The 22,264-nt window shown below is 39.1% G+C and overlaps 1 protein-coding gene across 1 annotated transcript in view; it reads left to right on the forward strand.

The window, feature by feature from the left end:
* XYLB (xylulokinase) overlaps positions 1 to 22,264 on the forward strand; it is an 82,487-nt gene that overhangs the window by 17,106 nt on the left and 43,117 nt on the right. The window contains exons 9-15 of the mRNA XM_042043882.1: positions 897 to 1,015; positions 2,164 to 2,245; positions 3,278 to 3,318; positions 3,728 to 3,843; positions 5,894 to 6,009; positions 8,244 to 8,317; positions 9,711 to 9,807. Of these exons, the coding sequence (XP_041899816.1) occupies positions 897 to 1,015; positions 2,164 to 2,245; positions 3,278 to 3,318; positions 3,728 to 3,843; positions 5,894 to 6,009; positions 8,244 to 8,317; positions 9,711 to 9,807 (645 nt within the window). The remainder of the gene's footprint in view (positions 1 to 896; positions 1,016 to 2,163; positions 2,246 to 3,277; positions 3,319 to 3,727; positions 3,844 to 5,893; positions 6,010 to 8,243; positions 8,318 to 9,710; positions 9,808 to 22,264) is intronic.

A 22,264-nucleotide genomic window follows, 5' to 3' on the forward strand; every position in this document is an offset into this window, starting at 1 on the left:
CAAATGAAATGTGCAATTAAAGGCATCTTAGAATCATAAGCCAGGGGTGTGGAGTACCCGGTATGTTATATAGATTTGGCCACTAACCAACTTCAATTAACTTCTAAACCAGAAAAAAAGCCAAAAACAAACAACTGAGGAAAGAGCAATGAGAAACCAAACCAAAACTGCACAGGCCTTCTCAGATCAAGTGATAGTTCTGGTGGGGAAATAGGTGACCAAATCAGTTATTTAGGTTTTTTGCATCCTGTAAATCAGTTCACAGAACCTGGCCTTTAAAGGTTTGCACACTTGCAGGTTTTGCAGATTTCAGTTGGGCTGCTCAGCATTCCTGAAAATCGAAGCTATGGTATTCAAAACTGGATACCGAATTATCCTCAAAATTAGAGACTTTATTTGAAAAATTGAAAAGGGAAATGTTGATATGGGGGAAGATTAGTCAGCATGGATTTAGATGCTTGTAGGATACTCTACTCAAAGGTAAGAGAAGTGTAAAACCATCCCACCCAGGGGGGAATTTCTTCACTTTTAGATCTCTGCTGAGCACAGCACATCTTCAAGGGACATTGCTCCATCACCTTTGCTTAATTGTTGTGAAGTCCTTGTCTAAGGTGGAAGATTTGGGGAGTAGTTGATGGGGAGGCATTGATATTCTTGTTTTTACTCATAATTTGTGAATGACTGAATTGCCTAGTGCACTGTACATCAGAGAGGCATTTTCTGCTACTTTTGCAGGTGAAAACTCTCCAGAGGCTGAATTATCAGTATCCTTTATTCTTAGAAGAGCTGAAACTGTTCTTTTTAAATGTAAAACATACACCTGTAAATTTTCTGTTGTTGGAATTTTCTGGTCTTTGCTTAATCCTATGCACTTCCTGTTTTGATCTGTCCTGTAGGTTCTGGCATGAACTTGCTGCAGATTTGGGAAAAGGCATGGTCAAAGTCCTGCCTTGATGCTTGTGCTCCTGGATTAGAGGAGAGACTAGGATGCCCTGTACCATCCCACTCAGTCCTGGTATGTGCCTGCCCCGAAGAGTTGTAAGCAACAACTGGGGCTTTGTTGGGAGTTCTGCTAATGGCACTTGGAGTGTATTTGTGTGTGCAAGACTGCTGATTTAATATTTCCAGCTGTGTTGTGAAGGTGTTTTTCAGAGCAAATGCAGACATTTTTGGAAGCTGTTAGCTGGCACCCATCACAGCTTTGATCTCCTTGGATTCTTGCATGCCCTGGGCTCTATGAGAGACTCTTTGGTAGATGCTCCAATGATAAGAATCTTTGGGGTCCTCTCCCGTGCCCCAAAGCCCTTGGTCACTGCAGAGTTGTGCATGGGCATTTATTGCTGCAGAAACAGAACCCAACATTTATATTTCCTGACAGAGATCTTGTTTTAAGCTGTTTGTAGAGTTAATGAGGTAATCTTTGTGAATAATTTGGGATATTTAAAGCTCCTCAGTTCACATAGCATAATGGTGAAATCAAATCAAGCCTCAGATCTCCTGACTAAATGAGTTTAGTCTTACTACCCAGCACAAAACCAGCTATTCTTTAGCTGGTGAACGTGAGACACTGGAGATACCCATTAACTGAGCCCTCTGAATTCATTGCTGATCTGTAATGGAGAGGAACATATTAAAAAATCCTTATAGATGTCCTCATATTTTTTATGGATAGTTTTCTTCTGTTTTTTCTCTATGGCTATCAAATGTGGCTTATAAAAATATGGTTCTTGACCTCTAAAATAATAGGGGTCATATTCGAGCATTTGATTCTGTGATGTATATTAATGTTGTGTTTCCTCTTATGTTTGCATTGAATTTCTAATTTCTATCTATTAATATTCATGTATATGTGCAAAACAGATAGATGTGTTTATGTTACTTGATGTGAATGACTGAAGAAAGACCCAAAGCTAAAATGCTGCTATTTGCTAGCCTATTTCAAAATCTAATCTGAGGGTATTTCTGTGAGCTTCTCAACAGCAACAATGAAAAGAGTGCGTTAAAAATTTTTAAAATATTCATTTATACTTTAAATGCTCAGAAATTATTCTTGTAGCTGCTCTAGGGTTTTTCAGTTCTATGTTACAATACATTATGTCATATATTGCAAGATTACATTCCATTTTTTTTTGAGCTTTTTTTCCTTTTTCTTTCTTTCCTTAGGGGCCTATTTCTCCATATTATAGTCAGCGTTATGGGTTTAGCCCAGACTGTAAAATAGTAGCATTTACAGGAGACAATCCAGGTGAGATGATTAACTGTGCAAGATTCAGTGGATATGATTATGTATGTACTGAAATTCTAAATCAATCTTACTGGTTCTCAGATGCTGCCTATAAAATGAAAGAATATTGTTTTTATCAGCATTAATTCCTCTTTCCAGCACCCTTCCATCACTGATTCTTCTGAGATAGAAATGTCTTGGAAAAGCTGTGTATGACGAATTAATTCTCTTTTGCCAAGCAATCAGAGGTAAATTCATTTGCCTCTTGATAACTTTCCGTTTTTGTTTGCCTGCCCATAAGAAACTATCCCTGCTATGAACTGCTAACATTTTAGCTTAGAAAATATGAATTTAAAAAATGCTCTTCTATCTTTTCAAGCAAAAAGGTGGAGATGGACCTTGTTGGCTTTCTTTAAAAATTAGAGCTATCCTTTAGTCAGACTGATAGATCTCATATTTTCTAAGGGAAGGTGTTAATTTGGGGTCAGTTTTTTTGAATCCTGGAGACTGTTTTAGTGTAAAGCAAATTTTTCTGTTTTTCAAGATTGTGAAAATAAATACTTACCTGTATTACAGTAGCTTGTGCAGGTCTGAATCATGATAGACACTTCATCATGATATATTTTACATTCATATTCTGGGAGTTGGGTAAACTCTGCATTACCCAAAAGTCCAATTTTTTCTTCTAGAAAATCACATTCTACTTCGTCCAATAAATATGCGATTAATCTGATGGGAGTGGGAATGTTCCTCCTTTAAAGTGTGTTGTTAATCAAGGGTCCACTGTATTTAAAACTTGAATACATAAGCCATTAGATAATCATGCTGTTCTGTAGTCTTTTGTCTTGAGCTTTTTGATTTTATTAAAAATCACTCCCTCACCCAAAAGCTTTGCTCCTCTTTTATGGTGGATAGCCCAAGGCCATCAGGAGCATATTTGCCATTTATATTGTACTTTGAGATGATGTTTGTCATATCCTATGGTGTCTCAGATAACAGGCTGTAATTGAGTCAAAGAACTACCATTGTACCTGGTATTCTTTTTGCTTTCAGCATCCTTGGCAGGGATGAGACTTCAAGAAGGAGACATTGCAGTAAGTCAGAACTCACTCCTGAACACTGTCCGTGTCCTTGGATACTTGAAATACATGAAATGTAAATAGCTGCAGTTGTCAATTAAACATAACTGCTAGTGTTGATTTGCTGTTTATTGGATTTATGCTTGTTCTATTTCTATCAATCTGTAAGCTGCCTGAAAGATTTTAAGTAAACTCTCGTGACTATTTTTAACTAATGCTCCAGACATTAAAACCTAAGTCTCCATCTAGTATGTATTTCACTGGCATGACAGCCTAAGTCAGAGCAAGCTTCAACACGAATCCAATTGACTTAATGTGTAATTTAAAAACAATTAGTGGTAATAACAAATGGTTTTAATTTAATTTCTGTATTGCTTTCCATGCACATTGTGATAAGGCTTCAATTATTTTTTTCCCCCTCCAGATTAGCCTTGGCACAAGTGACACATTGTTTCTGTGGATCCAAGAGCCAACTCCTGCCTTAGAAGGTCATATCCTCTGCAATCCTGTTGATTCTCAAACATATATGGCACTTTTATGGTAATATCATTTATTTTTCGTACATCTGGGATCAATAACATATATTTCTTTCTCTGCGTTAGTGCTTTTTATTTCTTTTGTGAAATGATAATGAATAGAACATTCAGCATTCTCTACGGTATATGGCAATCTACTGCTGAAACATTTCCATCAACGTTATAGCATTCCTATTGTTTAATTTGAGGAACTGAAGCTGCAGAGTTGTGGAGGATAAATTCTCATGGCAATAAAAAGCTGAAATTATTTTGGCATACAGATAGAGCCAGTTCACTGTGTACCTCAGGTAATACATTTAATGTACAGGAATAACAAATCTGCTGAGACAGAATGTGAAATGTATGAAGCCTGACCAGGCTGTGGAACTTCAGTGCTCCTGTAGTGGTCCAGTGAGGTCATAATGGAGTGGGTGAAGATTCCCTTTCCAGAGAGAAGCATAATCAATGCTGTTCAGGGATGTTTTAGGGCTGTGCTTGAGGAAAATATTGAGATCTCAAGAAACCCAGCTGAGAATATGATCCTCATGGTAGCTTTTGGCTGCTGTGATTTGGGAGTAGTTTGACCCCTTGCCAGCCAAGTAGGTGGAAAGGTGGTCTGGAACTGTGTTTGCCCTCACTGAACCACTGTATTCTGGATGAAAACTTCCAATACAGGTCATAGTGTTTTGGCAAATATTTGCAAGTAATAAATAGATAAATTTTGTGTCTAAATCCCCTAGATTGTAGATGCTTGAAACTCAAAACTTCAGCAAAGCTCAAGTCTGCCCTGGAGCTGTACTGTTGAGTCCCACCTGTACAGTAGTAGACGACAGTGGGAACAGCGTTCATGAAGTTGAGTTCAGAAACATGATGTCAGTTGCAAGTTACTGAGTTTTATTGTGTGATTTCCCAGCAGGTTTTGTTGTTTGTTTGTTTTGTTTTGTTTTGTTTTGTTGTGTGTGGTTGGTTGGTTGTTCGTTTGCTTGCTTTGTTTTTGATTTACATTTTTCTTCTACCCAGTGTTTTCTTTACTTTTGCTGTGTGAAAGAGCTATATAAACAACCTGTTCATAACAGGAAAGCAGATACTGAGGCATTTTTCAGAATAAATGTTACACTGCTGTTCTTTCACTGCAGCTTAACATGTGGTTTGGTGGTGGCCTTGACAGTGCTGAGTTAATCCTTCCTGTTCCTCCTCTGTAGTAATTTCTGACCTGACACTGCCCCTTTGGCACCAATGCCTCTTTATTTCTAGAATATTAGAGTTAATAGAGGACCCTCAGTAGAAAAAGAATGCCTGGGCTACCAGGCAGAGTATTTGTATAGAAAACTCAAATAACTTCAGCTGGTGCTGCTGAGCACGTTCAGTGATTTCCTTGCCCTCATTTTTGATATTTCTGTGCCTCTCCTGCTGAATTGCTGTGGTAACTCTGTGCTGGAGAGTGTTCAAGCTGCTTTCCCCTGGATACGAGTCCAACACTGCAGTATTTTGCAGGAGTGTGATATTCACAACGAAGGTGACAGTGTAAAGTGTGCAAAGACCATAAAATGTGAAGAGATGAATATTTTACTGCATGGTTTGTTTACTGGCTGTGGTGCTTTCCTTTGCCAGATCCTGGCACAGAGAGAATCATAAGTCTTGTTGGACCCAAGCTGGTTCCTCACAGGTACCATGCTCCTGAAATGATAAATGCAGTGTGGAGACATTCCTGCTGCTCCTTGCAGAGTTATCTCAGAGAGAGTGGTGTCAGGGCAGTTCTCTGAGGAGATGTCTCAGCTGTTCAGAGCTAGCCTGGCTTTAGCATGGCCTGCCAGCCTGGATCTAACCTCACTCACTGGAGAAGTGTGTATCACCATCTCCACTGTGTTCCTCAGCACCTCCTGTAAAAGTTGTTTTCTCTTATCTCACTCTTCCTTCTCTATCTCTTTCCATAATGAAGTGATTGTATCTTTTAACTTTCCCAGCTTTATTCAGCTGATAAACTAAACAATAATATCAAGTAAAGGAACAAAATGCTTTAAAAATTTAGAGCTAAACATTTTGGAAAATGCATATGGTGTGTTTGTGTGTTTCAGTTTTAAGAATGGTTCTCTGATGAGAGAGAGGATCAGAGATGACTGTGCTTCAGGCTCCTGGGATGAATTCTCCAAAGCCTTATCATCAACTGTTGCTGGAAACAATGGAAACTTGGGTATGAACCTTAGCAGGGCTGGGACTTTGAGGATTTGCTTAGACACATCCTGCTGTAGGTGTTGTACCTGCTTTTTACTTGGGTCGTGATAAAGGTCAAGAATTAAGTTGACTAGAGCAGTGAAATTGTCTAATGTGTTCTTGGAAATGCTCTGTTGACAGCCTAAGTGTCATTACAGTGTTTTCCTTCAATATTCACTGACCAAGGAAATTATATTTATGGATCTCCTTTGGTCACTGGAAGGGTGTTAGTAACATATTAGCTGTAGAATGTTTGAAACTAGTAATTTCTGAAGGAGGCTTTCATTAAAGTTTATTTCTTTTTCTGAAGACTCAAACCAAGTGAATTAAGTAGCCCCATATTATTTCTTTCTCAGTCATTACTCTAGAATCTTGTTCATGAATGAGTACAAAGCAATGATGTCAAGGAAAGCCCAGATTTCCTGCATTTTCCCCAATGTGTGTCACAGAATCATTTCATCCCTGTTTTTTCCCCCATGTTATGGTTAGTGAATGAAATGTAACAAAATTATGATGATGGAAATAATTTAAAAATACAATTAAACCCATGGATTTGAAGTTTTACATTATTTTCTTTCCCACAGTTTAACAAGTCTAATATATAGCTCTGAAATAAGCTGTTGAAAAGTGAGCACATGTCTAATCAAGATTAAAATGGACCCATTGCAGAGCAGGGTTTGAAATCATCACCATCATCTCAGGTGTGAATTAATATGAGTAAAATTTATGTAAAAATTATAGGCAGCAAAGTTTTTAAATGTAGATATTTAAGCTACAGAAGACTTCACTCCTTAGCAAAGTGAATTTAAGATAGAGCCTCTTGACACTATGAGATTAGATTTTTCATTTTTAGAAGCTCTGTTATGTTGTCTGTCAAATCCAGTCTCTGTGGGGTATTAAAATGACCGGGAATCTCTTTTCATTAGAAGACAAATCAATTCAGGTGTTTTAGAAAATGGGAAGAAATTATTCTAAAACCCCAAAGTCGGCCAGTTTAGACAATATTAAAGAAATTGGAAGTTGATGAAAATATTGTTACTGAACCAGGACAGTGCCTTAAAGATTTAAGATTTGTGTTATAGTATATTCACTTGAATATCTCACTCCTCTATAAAATGGGTGTTTCATGGAAGTCATCCTTAATAACCTATATACTAGAATAACCTCTGAGTATACCTGTAGAAATGCAGTAATCTGCATAATTTCAGTGCCTGGGGGAAGCAAAGCAAAGGCATAGCTGGTTAAATACCCCCTTTTATTCCTTGTTCCCTGCACTCCCTGTTGTGTGAGAAGGTGCCTCTGCAGAGGTTTGGAGGTCAGAATTGGAATGTTGGGATGTGCTTCCCCTAACAGGGCCTGCAGATCTGTGACACACAGAGTTGCTTACTGGCAAGTTTGCAGAATGTTTAACCAAAAAGGTTATGTGTGCTAAAGCACAGTATTATTTTGGGTTTTATTTTGCCAATAATCACAGGTCTCATAGGACAGTGCAGTTTTGTTGCAAGGTCTGAACCTTAGAAACTCTCCTTAGTTTCTTAGCTATTCTATTCAGTTTTTCTGTCCTCATTTTTTTTGGTCTCCTTCCTTGAATATCTTTTCTGACCAACCCATCAACATGAAAGAAATATTTTTCACAGTTTTTGTCTAGCTGTCTACAAAGCATTACAGCATTTCCTCAGATGTCATCAAAACTATTCAGAGCCCGGCTCTGCTTCGTGGCTTAAAATATCTGATGTTCTCTAATAAGCTCATGAAATCTAATCCAGGGTATGAAATGTTCCAATATTCCTGTACTTTTCTTACCAACTTGCCATTTTTTCTGTGTGTGTGTTTTTTTCTTCTTTCACCCTTGCATATGACCTACTCATACTATTTCTAGTATGATGTTGTTTGGCATGTTTAAGATCCACATTTTGTAAACTGAAAGAATCATAGAATTATAGAATATCCTGAGGTGGAAGGGACCCATTGGGATCATTGAAGTCCAGCTCCTGGCTCTGCACAGGAAAGCCCCAGGAATCCCACCATGTGGCTCAGAGCATTGTTAAGAAGTTGATGTGTGTACTGAAATTAGTAAAGAAACAGGCTGTGTGGTGACTCAAATGTCCAAATACATGATTAAACATCTATTATCATTTTAGCTGTGTGCAGAAATAAGGTTCCAACTCTGGGCCTGGGAGCAAGCATGACACTCTTTAATGTTCCTTGAGGCAGGTTTCTACTTTGATGTGATGGAAATTACTCCTGAAGCAGTTGGGATTCACAGATTCAACAGAGACAACGAAAAGGTAATAATAATCTAGTTAATGTCTCATACTTTGAAGGAGTGCTGTCAAGGCTTCAAATGTTAGCCATTGTGGTTTTTTTTTTTGTTTGTTTGTTTTTTTTTTGTTTTTTTTGTTTTTTTCTGTTCTGTCTGAAATATTTACTTTCCAGTTTCATTTATTGATGCAAATCCCTGGGATGATTTTCATGAGGAAGTATTTGGTCTGTAGCTTGAGAGCATCTATGGAGAAATGTTTGAACTAGAACTTATATGGTAGTTTTTTTATGATATACTTTCTTTACTGGAAAATGTGGATTTACTGAAACCAACACTGTCTTTGAGACAGGATTAACTTTAAGCTTACTGAGAACTTTGTACACGTACATGACTTAGTCCTTGTTTTTTAAGTTTCAGACACATAGATTAGGGTATGTTGAAACTTTGGGCTGTAATATTTTGTTTATGTGTGTGCAAACTAAAGATCTCATTTTGTTCTGGATGTCTTGGAGTAACCTACAAGCCACACAATGAGTGGTATGTAAGTAACCACAGGCTCAAGTCCAAGAGCAATGAAATAGAAATTAAGTTATGGGAAGTTCTTTGAATCTTTTTCCTTTTTTTTTTTTTTTTTTTTTTGAGGAATGGATGTTGTTCAAATGCCTGGCTTTCTGGGTGGTACTGAAACTCAAGGGATGTCTTTGATCAATCATGACTCCCAGTCGATTAGACCTCACGTAGGTGAACAGAGATTGATGCTATCTGGTGTTTGCAGTGCAGCTCTACTCTCTTAAGTGTTGGCCGTTAAATGAATGCTTAATCACCTCGGGCTGTTACACAAATGGAGGCACTTACTGCAGTGCATGGAGAAACTCAACTTCATGTTGATTCCCTGTATTTGTTTGCAGTTCAATATTCTCCTGCTTCTGTTGCCTGCCTCGTTGATGAAAGGACAGAAAAATGTTATAGATAGAAAATAAATAAATTAATGAAAAGATTACCCGGTTTCACTTTGTGCAGACAGAAATAGATTTAAACTTGCGTGACATTGCTTAACTCATCTGAATTTTATCTAATTGGTTTAATTTTATATTTTTGAGGTATTGATTCTTAAGCAGTTCGTGGTGATGGGAAATGCATAGGGAAAAGTTTACAACTTGCCCTAAACTTCTTCCCCTTGTGCATCAACTTCAAGTTCGATGTATTTGCCAACAGCACTGAGGTTATGGGTTGTGTTCTCTGTCATGAGTCTTTAGGTCCATCTTGTGTGTATGAGTAAAGAACTGGGCCTAGATGAGAGCAGACTTCACGGTGAAGACAAGGATAATCAACTATAAACCTGTCTTGTGTTTTTAACCACTCTGCAGCGTGGCATTGTACACTGGGTAAGGTGTTAATTCATTCCCTCTTTCGTACAGGTCTCCAACTTTCCAAAGGAAGTAGAAATACGAGCACTGATTGAAGGGCAGTTCATGGCCAAGAGGATTCATGCTGAAAAGCTGGGATACAAAGTCTGTAAGTATGATGAGAAGCTGCAGGACCAATGGTACTAGAGACCAAAGGCAGTCTGCAGTGATTCTTGTTGTGCCTGATGGATACAGAGACTGGTATGAATTCTGAATTTGGTCTCTTGGAAAAACTATTGATGGCATGTTGGGGGCAAGTTTTTGCAGATGTTAACACTAGAAGGACCAATGATTTAACTTTAAGAAGACTTACTTTTCAAGTGTTCTTGCTGTTTCATTGTTTCTGAGCTGCACTGTCCATTTTTAAATAAGAGTTTGGGCTTTGGTAGCTTGTTAAGTGAAAAGAAGACCAGCCTTCTGCCTTGAGCACAAGACTGTAACTCAGAAAATCTGAAATCTATGTTCAGTTCCTGGATCTGCCATAAGCTGGTCACGTACCTCTTTACCTCTGTTCTCTGTTAATAAGGCAGAAGCCTTTTCCTGTCTTGTGATTTAGAAAGTGAGGGATCCTGCTTCCTAGAATTTATGATATGTTTTTAGCACATTGGAAAAACAAAGTCAGCCAGTATTTTACCTAGAGAAGTGGGATCAGATCATTACTGGGTATACAATTCTACAAAAATAATACAGGCAAGTCTGTAGGATTTTTATTGGCATTTTCTGTCAGTGTATCAGCCAGTGGCATCTTAAAAACACTGAATTAACTCTTCTGGAGGGTTTTTAATAAATATTTTATTTTTTAAAATCATATTATTTTTATTTACATCCTGACCTCCTTCTTCACAAGTCATTGCTTGACTCCTGCCGCCAGGCTTTTATATATAATCATGAAGGACAGAATATTTTTATTGTTTATTTTTAAGAGAGAACTCCAGGAGCTGAAAGTTGAGAAAATGCAGAGGTACTGGAACAAATCACAAGGCTTGACAACACCACCTCATAAATTTACGCTGTAAAGGTTTTTGTGTTATATATTTTCTTATATAGTTGAAACTGTATTTATTTGTGGAGGTTATTCATGGAGACAGGCAGAGTTTCAAATAGACTGTTTAAAATACCTGTTTATCCTTCATTCTTAGATTCTGCTGCACCAAAATCTTGGCTTAGCCTAGAAAGCTCATGGCTGAAGACACTTTTGCACTCTGTAAATGTCAGGGGTTAGACAAGCAGCAGAATGTGAGAAGGACTATTTGAAGTACCAGACAACCCTGACACAGGAACAAATGGGGACAAATTATCTGTAAATACATTTAGGCTGAGTAGGGCAGCCAAAAATCTAAATAGTTTTAGGGTGTGGCTTAATAAGCTTTAAGAATTCTTCTTTAGTATTTTTTTAAATGCTGTACCTGCCTGTAATGAAAAGGAGACAGGTGTGATTGGATTGTATTCCTGTAGATTCCTTGGAATATCACATACTTTTGTTTTGTTGCATCCCTAGGGCCTTTTAGCTATTTGGTAACTTAACAGATGAGTTGCTTTAAAAAAGAACTGCAGTACATAGTGTAGGCTGTGTGCATCTCCCACTTCTCCTTAGTGGTATTATTTAAATGTCATACTCTGTTGTTTGTGTAGTGATGGCAGGCTCACATCTGCATTTGTTGTGTGACAGCTCTGAAAACAGGGTGTGTTCTGAATGTGTTTCAGGGTACGGATGAGCATTGTGGGAGTTACTCCAGCATTGCCAGACTTTCTCTTGTTTAATAGCTGCTATTTTTCAGGCTGCCTTTTTTTTTCCCCTTCCTTTTAATGTGATTTAAAAGCTTATTTATTTTTTGGATGAAATATGCAGTCAGGATCCTTGTGTTTATTCAGTTCCTTTTAGACCTTGCCTACATGGGGGATTTACTTTGATATTTCCAGGAATCAAGCTGATTTACATTCAGAAACATAATCACAGCAGGGTAAATCTTGGCTTTTTTTTTTTTTTTTTTTTTCTGCTGTTGTTTGCAGCAATGGGAGAATACAGTAAGAAGTGCTCACAAGATCTGGAAGGTTCTGTGATGACACCTATTAAATCAATGTGTAAAAGAAATGTATGTGACATGGTCAGTCACAACAAACGCCTTGCTGTGGTGCCCTGAGGTTTGTGTGGTGCTGTCACAGTGGTGCACGAGTCAGAAACCTGGCTAAGAATTTCCCTAGCTCTGGCACCAAGGTGCTGGAAAATGATTTTGGCAGCTATGAACTTGCCTCTCAGTTCTTGGGCCAAATGCAGTTTGGATGGCTGTAATCAGAAAAGCAACAGTGTACGTGAGAGAGAATTTTGTAAAAATAAACAAATAAAAATCTGCCATATAGAGTTTGTCATTATGCACTGTGAACATGACAAACATTAGATAATCCCTTAGAATTTGCTTCCAGTTAATGAATATATTATCTTGCTAGGAGCAGTGTTTTGTATCCTCAGTGTAGCTGGTGCTGCGGGAAGGAGTGCAATGATGCTGAAAGAGCTTTTTATATGTGAGGTTTTGTTCCCAGTTGGATGTGTCCGGCACATTATAGATCTGATATAAATTACAAATAATAGTTTAAAATACCCCTTAAAACAACTCCTCAGGTGCTGTTTGTGCTGCCTGTGACATGAGCTCAGATTTCAGTGCGGGTTTGGTACCAGTAGAGGGCAGGGGATTCTGTCTCATGAATTTTGTCTCGGAGGCTGGGACGTGTCAGTCTTGTTCTGAAAATGGCAGAGTCACCAGATGATCCTTAGGAGAAAGGTTAAACCTTATATTAATTGTGATTTAAGGGCCTTCAAAGTGTGTGTCACTCTGTTCTAATTGCTCTAATCTTTCTCAATCAGGTTTCAGAGGAAATCATTCAGTAACACCCTGTATCCTGTTTTGCTTATGTGCTCAAGGGGTGGACTGAGCGTTGAATCTAGAAACAAACAAGTGAAGTTTGGTCTGTCCCTGTTGTTTACATCCTCCCATTGAGAGATTCATGAAGATAAGGTGAAGGTTTGCTGTTCTGCCTTTATTTTCCGGAATTTTGATTGTATCATAAACACCTTCTGTTTTGTCACTTCCTTTTAGTGCTTGCAGCCATCCCCCTTGGAAAGCCAAGCTCACAACTGTAGTTCAGAGGCTGGACTTACAGCCATTCTTGCTGCATGGTTTGGGGACTCTCTGAAGTCAAAACCATGGTAACTGTGTGGAGAAATGACAGTGTCTGCGGCTCAGTGACACAGGTGATCACAGCAGCTATAAAGCTGTCAGTGGTACAGACTGATCTGCCAGTATATACTTCAATAATCTTGATAATCACTTCAGAGTTGCTTCTATTCCTGACCAAGCAGTCCTAAAGTTCATCCTAAAATTGACACTGACCGGAGAATGTTGCCATGATCCTTGCTTGGACCTAGTGAGGCTCTCCTGGTGAAGACCCACAAAACTGATTAATTTTGGAAGCAAAATCCATCCTCCTCCTTTCTGATAGGTGAAGTAAATATTGCCATGATGTATGTTACACATACTGAAGGAAAACAGCACACAGGTAGGGGTTCTGTGTTGATCACACATGTAGTCAATAGATATTTAAATTACATTCTGCTCTACGGTGTAGAAACCTTCATGTCAATTGTAATCTGAGCCCTGAGTCAATACATACTGGATCAGGTGTGTGCTAGAGTTGTGTTAAGTAAGCTTTTGTGGAACAACAGCAGCAATTAATAAAATAAATCCTGCCTGTAGGAAGGCAGGTCATCTGGGGTGGGGTCTGTGTTGAAGCTGTTGACTTGGGACAGGGCTTTCTGTCTTCATGTTTTTGTGCCCATCAGTGAGTTCATAATACTCCAGGTGCCCAGTGTGCTGTTCTGTCACCTTCATACCTTTAAGAATCTGATACTGCTGCCTAACTGTCCTCAGCAGGGGCTGATGGATAGAAGGTGCCACATTTTACAAGTGCAGGCTTTGTCCGTAAAGCCCTGTGTCTGTGATTATCGTGTAATTTATAGTTTCTTACATACATAAATCCATCACTCACAAATAATGCTGGTGCCCTGAATTCTAGTGACTGTACTGGTGCTTAAGTGCTGGCTAGGGTGACACTGACATGCCTGGGGCTTGGCACTGCTGTAAGAATGAGCTGATTTTTTTCCATGGGGTGCATTCTTGAAAAAAAATAGCAGTCCTGGAGTGCTAAGAAGAAAAAAGGGAATCTCAGAGCATGCTAGGCTTGATTTCTCAGTGATTAGAGGGGGGACTTATATTTCTGAAAAACTCAACTTATAATTACATGAGGGCAAACTCCAAGGTGACAAATTTCCATTTTCTTCAGGTGGTGTTTTCTTCTGATGCTCTTCTCAGCAGGCTGGAGGTAGCAGTAACGTGTGGCATTTTCCCTGCAGGGAAGGCAGTCTGACAGAGCCAGGGATGCTCAGATAATAGAATCAAAGAATCATTAAGGTTGGAAAAGACCTCCAAGACCATCACATCCAACATTTGACCTAACACCACCATGCCCACTAAGACATGTTGTGAAGTGCCACGCCCACTCGTTTTTTGAACACTTCCAGGGATAGTGACTGCACCACTTCCCTGGGGAGCCTGTTCCTAACTATCAGTACAGCATGGAGGAGTTGTGTTTCATTGTTCCTGTTGTCACGTGGAGCCACAGAAACCCATAAGTGACACCTGAGGCTGTTCCACAACAAAGTGTTGGGTTCGTTGGAGGATGAAGTGGCTCTCCTGCTTGGCAAGGCTGGGTGCCACTGCTCCTTGGGATGCTCCAGGGATGCCTTTGTGTCTGGCTATGAGACAGATTTTCCTGCTGGTGGTTGTCCTTGACTGTCTGGTATTTGTGATTGTGCTCTCCAAAACTCTTGCGAATTATTGGGAACGTGGAAATACTTGTTCTGTCAGCCTTTGCTTGCACTGCTAAGTGTGTGTTTATTCCAGTTGTAGCAGTGTTTTGGCTGAAATAAGGAACACTGGGAGTGAGGCCATTTTGTAGCTGCATACAGATTAAATTGATGTTTATGCCCTGCGGGATTTAAATTTCTTAGAGAAATCAATACTAAAATGTTGTGTTGGCTTCGTGCTTGTCTCTTGCTGTTTGCTGCTGAGAGTGCTGATGGTGTTTCAGCAGCATGAGGGTGCTGGCTCTGTTAGGGGCCTTCTGCTTCAGCAAGCTTGTGAAAACAGTTTAAAAATTATTAGAGGACAGTGACAGGTTAAAGCTTTCTTTTTGAAACAAGCTAGTGAATAGTGGTAACAGCCAGATTGGAACATGTAGAACAGAGATGGGGCACAGTGTACTGCTTGGCATGCAGTACAAACAGACCTCATAAATGCCTTTGCATTACATCTTAAACCTGTATTTTTGAGGGAGGAGTGTTGGCTCAAGAAGTACTTTGAAATTCATCAGAGGCAGGATCTTCCTCCCAGATAAGCCATTCTGCTGCAGAGGATATTTGTATTTTCTGATGAAACTTCTGGCTGATAAGAGTGCCAGTGTGAGATGGGCAATAGCTTGCCAAGAACCTGACTCTATCCCCTTCTATTTTTCACAGAGCATCAGCCTTTTATCACGTAGCTGAGCCTTCAAGGCACAATCAAGCAAGGCTTGGTTTTAAGCCAGTGATCTGGAAAGGTTGGTTAGCTCATTACCAATTCCCTGACCAAGTATTTTACAAAAAATGGCTTTTTATTATTACTTGGCTCAGGAGAGTAAAGTATTAGTTTAACTAATTTTTTAAAGGTTTAGATAAAATGTCTCTGAAGGAAATGACCTCATGGGCTATAAGGAAGCTGCTTACGTGCTCTAGAATTTTTCATGCAGTGACTATTGTCTTGTTTTTATTTTGTTTTATTGTTGTCATACATATACAGGAAACACAATGAAGACAGAAAATCTGAAGAGTTAATAAAAAGATTGGAAAGGGTGCTATCTGTCTTTCTTTTCTGACACAATGATAAAATGTTGTCATTGTTTGAACAATTGCTTTTAATGTTTGGTCAGCAAAAGACCAAGTATGTAAATGGTTCAATTCCTGTGCCCTGATGTTAGGAGAGATTGTTTATGGCTCTGTCAGTGGGTGTACTGTTCAAGCAGTATTCAGAAAAATAGTCAAGCTGTCAGTTTGCTGAGTTTGTTAGAGCTTTGTGGATCTCTGGAAGCTGGGGACCTGGAGATCAGTTGGGTTATCTACTAAATCTCCTTTTATTGCTTGTTTTTTGAGACTGATCTACAGTTTTAAATCCAATTAGATTAGCAAGGGAATGACATGACTGCACTCTATAAGTACCTTCTTGGGGAAAGGAAACTTGATAGTATAGGACTCTTGAGCTTTACAGGCAGAAACATTATGGTTCAATAACTGGAAGCTGAAAGCAGGCAAACCTCAAATGACAAGCAAGGTGCAGATTTTTAACAGAAACTGAAATCAAACTGCAGCAATTGACAGTGGTGTAGTGAATTCTTTAGCACTGGCAGTTTAAAGAACAAGATTTTTATTTTTTTTTCCCTTAAACCAGGTGCTCTGGTCTAAAGAGATCATTTATGTTATAGAAGAGTGAGTTTAAAAGATGAGAGTTGTCCATTCCATCTTGGACACATGGGAATCTGTAAGAAATGCCATTTCTAGGAAGTTCGTCTGATTCACAGCTATATAACATTGCTGTGTATTAATCATTTATACCCAGAGCAGCTTCTGGTATCACTGTAAATGATGCCCTGTTTTCACAATCATTCTGCTTGTAAAATACTACATTTACCTTAGTTGACACTTACTGAAATGCTGCATATTTATTACTTTAAAATCTTTCTTCCTGTGTGTTCCTGTATTTTCATTTTTATTGCTCAAATGTGACAGTCCTGTTAGTGAACTCTAATCATCTCTCCCAAGACTCCTTAGTCCTTCCAGCCATTTTTCCTTTTTTTCTGGTTTAAGGTTATTCAGCTTCTTTTACATGTCTCAGGTTATGCATCACTCCTGAGCATTGAGTATCTCAATGCTTTCAGCTGCATCAACCCACACTTGGGGTTTTCAGTATTAACAGCAGTTCCTACTTGACAAGTCATTCTTTCCCTGCTTCCTCTATTTGCCTGCACATACAGTGATTTTTAGCTGTGATTGTTTGCTGCACGAAATTAGGCAAGGCAATTTGCCCTCACTTAAAAAGAGATTACTGCCTAAATTTTAAAACCAACTTTGACTATCTAAAGCTTTGTTTCCAACCAGATTTGATTTCCAGAGGTCAGCTACTCAGCCCTTACCCAAATTATCTCAAGAAAAAAATAGCCAACCACCTCCCACATTTCTTGTTTAAGTGAGACCCAAGTAAAGTTCACACAACTGTGGACAACAGTTATTTTGCTTTCTACTTGTATAACTTCAATTCTCTTCAGACATGAGGAATTAATTTGGGCAACTTTTTTTTTTTTTCTTATTTCTGGCCTGTGGTTTTCAAGAACACACACGAACGGTATTCCTTAAACTATAATGTTATTTAACCTGTATGTCTAACTTAGGCACTAGCACAGGTGTGTGGGGGGCATGTAAAGTGACAGGTCTCAGCCCCAAGGCTTTCACAACATCACTTTAGTCCAAGTGTAAAAGGTGGCAAAGGATGGGAAGTTAATGAAAAACAACCTTCAAGTGCAGTGTGTACTTCTCCAGTTCTCTCTCTGAGGTAAGAACAGAAATGTGTTACCTTTTCACTTGGAGGCTGGAATTCGGGATCAGTGACAGGACCAACACAAAGAAGAAAGTCGGGTGTGTGGAAGAGCGAGATTAGAGCATCCACAGAATTAAGTCCCTTGATGACATGGTGGGTGACATGAAATTCCTGATCCCGGCTTCTGGACAGTGATATAATTTTTCTCTTTGATGTTCAAAAGGCTGGACTTGACAGTGTCTTGCAGTGACCTCCGGCTCGTCAGTGCTGTAACTTTCCTTGCTGGAAAATCCAAAGAATGGATAAAAGAACACAAAGAAAGTTTGCTTGAATCTGAAATTGTCTTTTTCTGACTGCAGTTAGAGTGATTGTACAGCGTCAGACAAAGTAAAACTAAACTCAGGAGTACCTGCTGAGCATTGTACATCAGTACTACTCAAGTAGAAAGTGAATTTAAAAACGGCCACTTCTCTACCACTTCTGTTGGTTTTAAAGTATTTGTGTTCCATTTGACAATATCTGAAGCTTAATAAGAAATGTCAAGAAATCTCTGAAAGCTGGAAATTTGAAATTAAAAATAGATGCATATACAATACAAGCAAAAGGTGGGTTTGTGATGGTTTTATTTTTCATAGTGTCTCAAAGTGACTTAGTTATTTGGAGGATACCTCTACTACAGATAACTGCACTTGCCAGTATTTATCTGAAATGTTCCTAAAGATTGCCTTAGCACTTAATGTTTCACCTCTGGTTGTGCCTATCTTGGTGGATTCTTCTGAAATGCATATTTATTAGACATTTTCAGAAGTTCTGGTGGATGAAAGTTCAATTAGCTCCTGGTTGTAGAAATCAGCTGCATCTTTTTCAAATACCAATCTCTTTGATTTCCACTTTTGCAGTAACAATAACAAATGAACTGGCTTGTAAACATGTTCAATTTCTAAAGTTGGTAACCAAATTTCAGCATGCTTGTCTATCTTGTAAATGTACTCCATCGCTTAGCAGCTTCCTTCAGGGTGTTCTTATGTCTTGTTTTCAACAGCTTAATATCACTTCTGTTGCATTTCAAATATGGGCTTTGTTGGCAGAGGGCTTTGTATCCTGGAGGTATCTATGTGCTGAAGGAAGGCTCCTGGGAACTCCATTCCAGGGCATCCCCGGCTGCCTTCTCTGTGTTTCCAGGAGTGGTCATTCAGTTCCTTCCCTCTCCATTGCCAATATCTGTAGATGGCAATGCAGAGCAGAATAGATGTCAGAATTTATCTGCACGTAGCCATTTCCTTGGTGGCCAGCTTAAAACATACAGAAATGTCATATATTTTATCCTGTACCTGTATTTTATCTATCACAGGCAGCAGCCCTGTGAGTAGCATTGGAATGGAGGTGGTCACTGGTCACAGAGCTGGAGGGATTTTGAAGGATATTTTCAAAAGTATCCATTCTCTTCACTTAAGATGCTCTTGATCTTTTTTTTTTTCTGTGTTTATTCTGGTCAAAAGCGAACTTTTTGTTATTTTGAAGTAGTTCTAATTATAATGGTAATACAAATGTACAAGTGAAGAGCTGCTTGACTAATCTCTTCAAATTAAGTGCACTTCTGTTTAAATGACTTAAGGTTACCTGCAAATGAACTGTTTTGCTGCAAAGAAAGTGATACAAAGCTCATATTGGGTACTTAATTTTGTGAATGCAAAGGTCTGGCACCCACTGAAATGGATGTGAACATCTGAAACCATTGTTTTTGAGTATGACACATTAGAATAAGAAGTTGCTGGCATATCTATTTGAAAATGCAGAATTGTGTTTATAAGTTAATTGCAAGTAGTTCTTTAATAATCATGTGTATCTGATGCTTAGGAGCAATGCCACAAAAGTATGGAAAAAGTGATCTAATGGATGGTGTGTACCTAAGAGCTCCACATAAAAAGCTCAAAGAACAATTAACTAAGTTGAATGCAGTGTTTTAAAAACAGCTTCATCCATTTTCCTGCCATTTTTTGTGCTTTTCCTCTAAATAACTCTAATGTATATTAATTAATTGCTTGAAATAATACCAATAAATCTAACAAGGTTTGTCTAAAGCTTCACTGCACAGAGGAAACTTCATGTTTGTTTCAGTGGTGAGAGAAAAAAATCATTTACGGAAAATATTAAGAAAGCTAATATTAATTTAGATGGATCTTAATGAAATCTTTAATGGCTTTTTAAAATTATTTTCCTTAGATTGTAATTTGAATTAAATCATTACTATTGTTAAATTAGTTAAACACTAAATTAAGAAATGCAAATGAAGTGAGCCCAAAATCCAATGTGGTTATTGTTTTTATTGATATACGTAGGCTAGTGGTGCAGAGCAAATTTCAATTATATCTGATCTGTTATTTGCAGTACAAGTTCCTGACTCTTCATTAAGTGTAATACATTACATTAAATGCTTTGTTCGATAAAAGCTTGGAAAATACCAGTATTACAATAAACCTCTTGCTGCTCTTGCCTCTTGTTTGGGCTGTTAACACTGTGTATAATGCAGGCTTCAAGGCTTTCTGGTTTAAAGTTTGAAAATCCTGCCCAGCTGTGATCATCAGAGGAAGATAAATGTAGGTAGCACAGTCACAGGAGGCCCAGGAGCGAGGGAGAGTTGCTGAAGGCAACTCCATTACATACATGAGTTCACCTGAATAAATGTTCAGTGGCTTCTGTTTTGCTAACTTTAAATACTGGTAGCTAGCGAGGAAAATGCTCATTTCACATGATATATCTCTCTCTATGATTAAAACATCCAAAATAAATGAAGCATGCCTCCACATATCAGAGCTAGATTGATCCAAGTTGTTCTTTGTCCTTTGGTTTATATCTTTTTATAATTTTTGTATTTATAAATCACTGACTGGAATCAGTAGAAATCCAAGGAGGAAAGAGGAAAAAGTGTGTGTGCCATTTTGGACTTGCCTGCTTTGTGCACAGCCAAGCTACTTGCCTGTGTAAAAGCTCATTTTTCATTTTTAAGCTGTGTTTTCCTCGGAAGCTGTTCGGGAAGGTGAAATGGAGCATACCAGCTGCCAAACCTCCCCCTGGCTACCCTGTGACAGTCCGATATTGAGAGAGGACACCATAACCAGGGGTAGGTCTGGCTGCATGACTGGGCACGTGGTGGGACCAACGTTCCTGAGCTGTGCCAGGCTTGTGCCTGTGCCTCTGCATCCATCCTGGTGCTGCATGGCTCTGGATCAGGTGATGGGGCTTCTCAGGTGTTCTCCAGAGCTCCTGTTTAGCAGCTCCTGAGCTGCTACAGGAATCATTATTATACACTCTGGAAGAACTTGCTTGTCCTGTTGAGCCCCCATGCAGAAGTGTTCTTAGCTTGTCAGTATAGTGATAAAAAGTACTTTCAGCTCAGTGTGCTCATCAATTCAGTTTGTTCTGGTGGTGTCAAGGCATGTGTCCAGCCCCAGTGGAGGAGCTGCCTCTGCTCTGGCTGCTCTACATTTACAGCAGGGTGTAGAGACAAAAAACATGAGACCTCCATCACTGTTTTTCAGCCTTCTGGAAAGCACTGTTGCACTTGGGAATCCATGCAAGTGGGATGTTGCCAGAGCAGTGGTGACAGCTGATGTTTGCAGCAGTTGCTCTGGTTTCACTGTACATAGATCCCTTTTTTCTCCCAGTGTATGAGATAAGCAGTGCAAGTAGCTTCATAATCATGCATGTGAGTACAACTGATTCAGCTTCAGTCCATGGTTAGCCTTTTCCTGGCAGAATAACTATTGGAATTGATGTGATGGAGGCTTGGGAGGTGGTTGCTGCTCTATTTTAGCCTAATGGGGTGAGCATAGCTACTGTATACAAAGTGCTACTTGGCTTTGGGAGATGGGGTTCCAATGCTGGAATTAAGTTGTTTGCAATGTCCATGTCTACACTGGGAGCATGTGGCAGAGTAGGGCAAGACATTGAGCACTGAGCATGTTTTGTGAGCCTTCTTCCCAGTTACCAGAGAAGTTTTTGCCCATTGTACTCCAAATATTGAAACCCAATCCTTTTCTCATACTGTCTCTGTCTTCCTCCTCTTGTTTCAGTTTCTTGGAATTCTGAATCATCCTGCATCCAGAGCCATTCTAAATGGTTCTGTGAAGGCACTGAAAGGCACCATAATGTTTTATTACTGGAAAGAATTAAAAATCCCCTGTTTTCTGCATCATGATGAGGACCCTAAGGATATTTGCCATGTTGCTTTGTTTCATGCATTTGAATGCTCAATAACTGCTACCATACAATTAGCAAAATGCTTCCCTTTCTTGATTTCCTCCAATGCTCTTCATTGCACAAATCCTTGGAGTGTGGCTGCAGACTGACTCCCTGAAATGCTTTTGTCTGCCAGTGTAGTCTATTCATCCCAGTCCATTCCCATGGTCATCCCTGATCTGTGCTAGGAATAGAAATGACACCATTCTGGCTGAAAAACCTCCTGGAAGATATGCTGGCTTTGTTGATGAGGGTGGTGGCAACTAGCGAGTGTCTCCTCACAGTGGTGGTGTGTAGAGAGGAGTTTCTGGGTTGGAGACAGAGATCTTTACCTTGCAGGAAATGTCTTGTGGTTTTGAGGCTGACATTGCTTGGCCTTCTCCTCTTGAAGATTTTTGAAAATGCTCTTACATAGATGTTTTCAGGTACTTCTTTCAGCATTAGGGGCCTTTTTGCCACACTGCTGTCAGATAATAACTAGACTTCCAGAATGATTCTCTGGCCTTCTAGGACCATATTGCAATGGCATCATTTCGTACTTGAGCTGAATTGAATGGTGTGGCACCAGCAACTTGCAAAGAATGAGGATCTCTGCATCCAGGCAGAGCAAACAGCAGTTGTTTTAAATGAATACTGTTAAATGGGAATCAG

The sequence above is a fragment of the Corvus kubaryi genome, unplaced genomic scaffold (assembly GCF_017639235.1).
Source record: "Corvus kubaryi isolate FWS band 111438036 unplaced genomic scaffold, C.kubaryi_AGA036_p1.0 37398, whole genome shotgun sequence".
In the NCBI taxonomy this organism is placed as follows: Eukaryota; Metazoa; Chordata; class Aves; order Passeriformes; family Corvidae; genus Corvus; species Corvus kubaryi.